The sequence below is a fragment of the Calidris pugnax genome, unplaced genomic scaffold, assembly GCF_001431845.1.
Source record: "Calidris pugnax isolate Ruff unplaced genomic scaffold, ASM143184v1 scaffold337, whole genome shotgun sequence".
NCBI classification, from domain to species: Eukaryota; Metazoa; Chordata; class Aves; order Charadriiformes; family Scolopacidae; genus Calidris; species Calidris pugnax.
In genome coordinates this window covers 276,918-277,649 of record NW_015091098.1, presented here as the reverse complement: position 1 = coordinate 277,649, position 732 = coordinate 276,918, and the positions used below count along the sequence as shown (strand labels likewise).

The following is a 732-nucleotide window of genomic DNA, read 5'->3' as shown; positions in this document are numbered from 1 at the left end:
GGGGGGTGGGGTGGTCCCTGTGGGGCTCTGCATGTCCTAGAGGGTCCCCATGGGGTGGGGGGGTCCCTGTGGGGCTGTGACATGTTCTAGAGGGTCCCCATGGGGTGGGGTGCTCCCCATATCCTAGAGGGTCCCCGTGGGGTGGGGTGGTCCCTGTGGCGCTGTGCATGTCCTAGAGGGTCCCCGTGGGGTGGGGTGGTCCCTGTGGGGCTGTGCATGTCCTAGAGGGTCCCCAGGGTGTCCCCATGGGGTGGGGTGGTCCCCATGTCCTAGAGGGTCCCCGTAGGGTGGATGAGGCCGTGTAGGGGGGTCTCCAGTGGAGGGGACATGGAGACTCATGTCCCCATGAGGGTGTGGGATATGGGGGTGCCCGCGGGGTGGGGTCCCCCCAGCGGGTCAGAGCAGGATGTGGGGGTTCCCCGTGACCTGAGGAGCCCCCCCCCCGTGCCCAGGTGGTGCCGGCGGGAGGTGGACGAGGAGCACCGGGAGACGGTGGAGCATCGCGGGGAGGTGCGGGTGCTGCAGCAGCGCTCGCCCTGGGGGGTGCTGCGGGTGGGCTGCCTGGGGCACCCCCTGGCCCAGCACCTCCTGCCCTACGCCCGCACCCTGCCCCTGCCCCTCTTCGCCCCCCCGGATCTCCGCGGCGCCAAGGCGGGGGTCCCCCGCACCCTCTCCCGCTCCCTCTCCCACGAAGCCCAGAGGGGCTGAGGGTGACGGTGGGGCTGGGGAGGG

The 732-nt window shown here is 71.9% G+C and overlaps 1 protein-coding gene across 1 annotated transcript; it reads left to right on the top strand.

Annotated features, from left to right (window-relative positions):
• The first annotated feature begins 327 nt into the window (after window positions 1–327).
• Window positions 328–726, top strand: TCAP (titin-cap). Its single transcript, XM_014957914.1, has one exon. The coding sequence runs from the start codon at window positions 328–330 to the stop codon at window positions 706–708; it is 381 nt and encodes a 126-aa protein (XP_014813400.1). The 3' UTR covers window positions 709–726.
• The last annotated feature ends 6 nt before the right edge of the window (window positions 727–732 follow it).

Bases quoted from the DNA above. Each gene is read 5' to 3' on its own strand.
- TCAP (XM_014957914.1), top strand. From the start codon at position 328: ATGGAGACTCATGTCCCCATGAGGGTGTGGGATATGGGGGTGCCCGCG.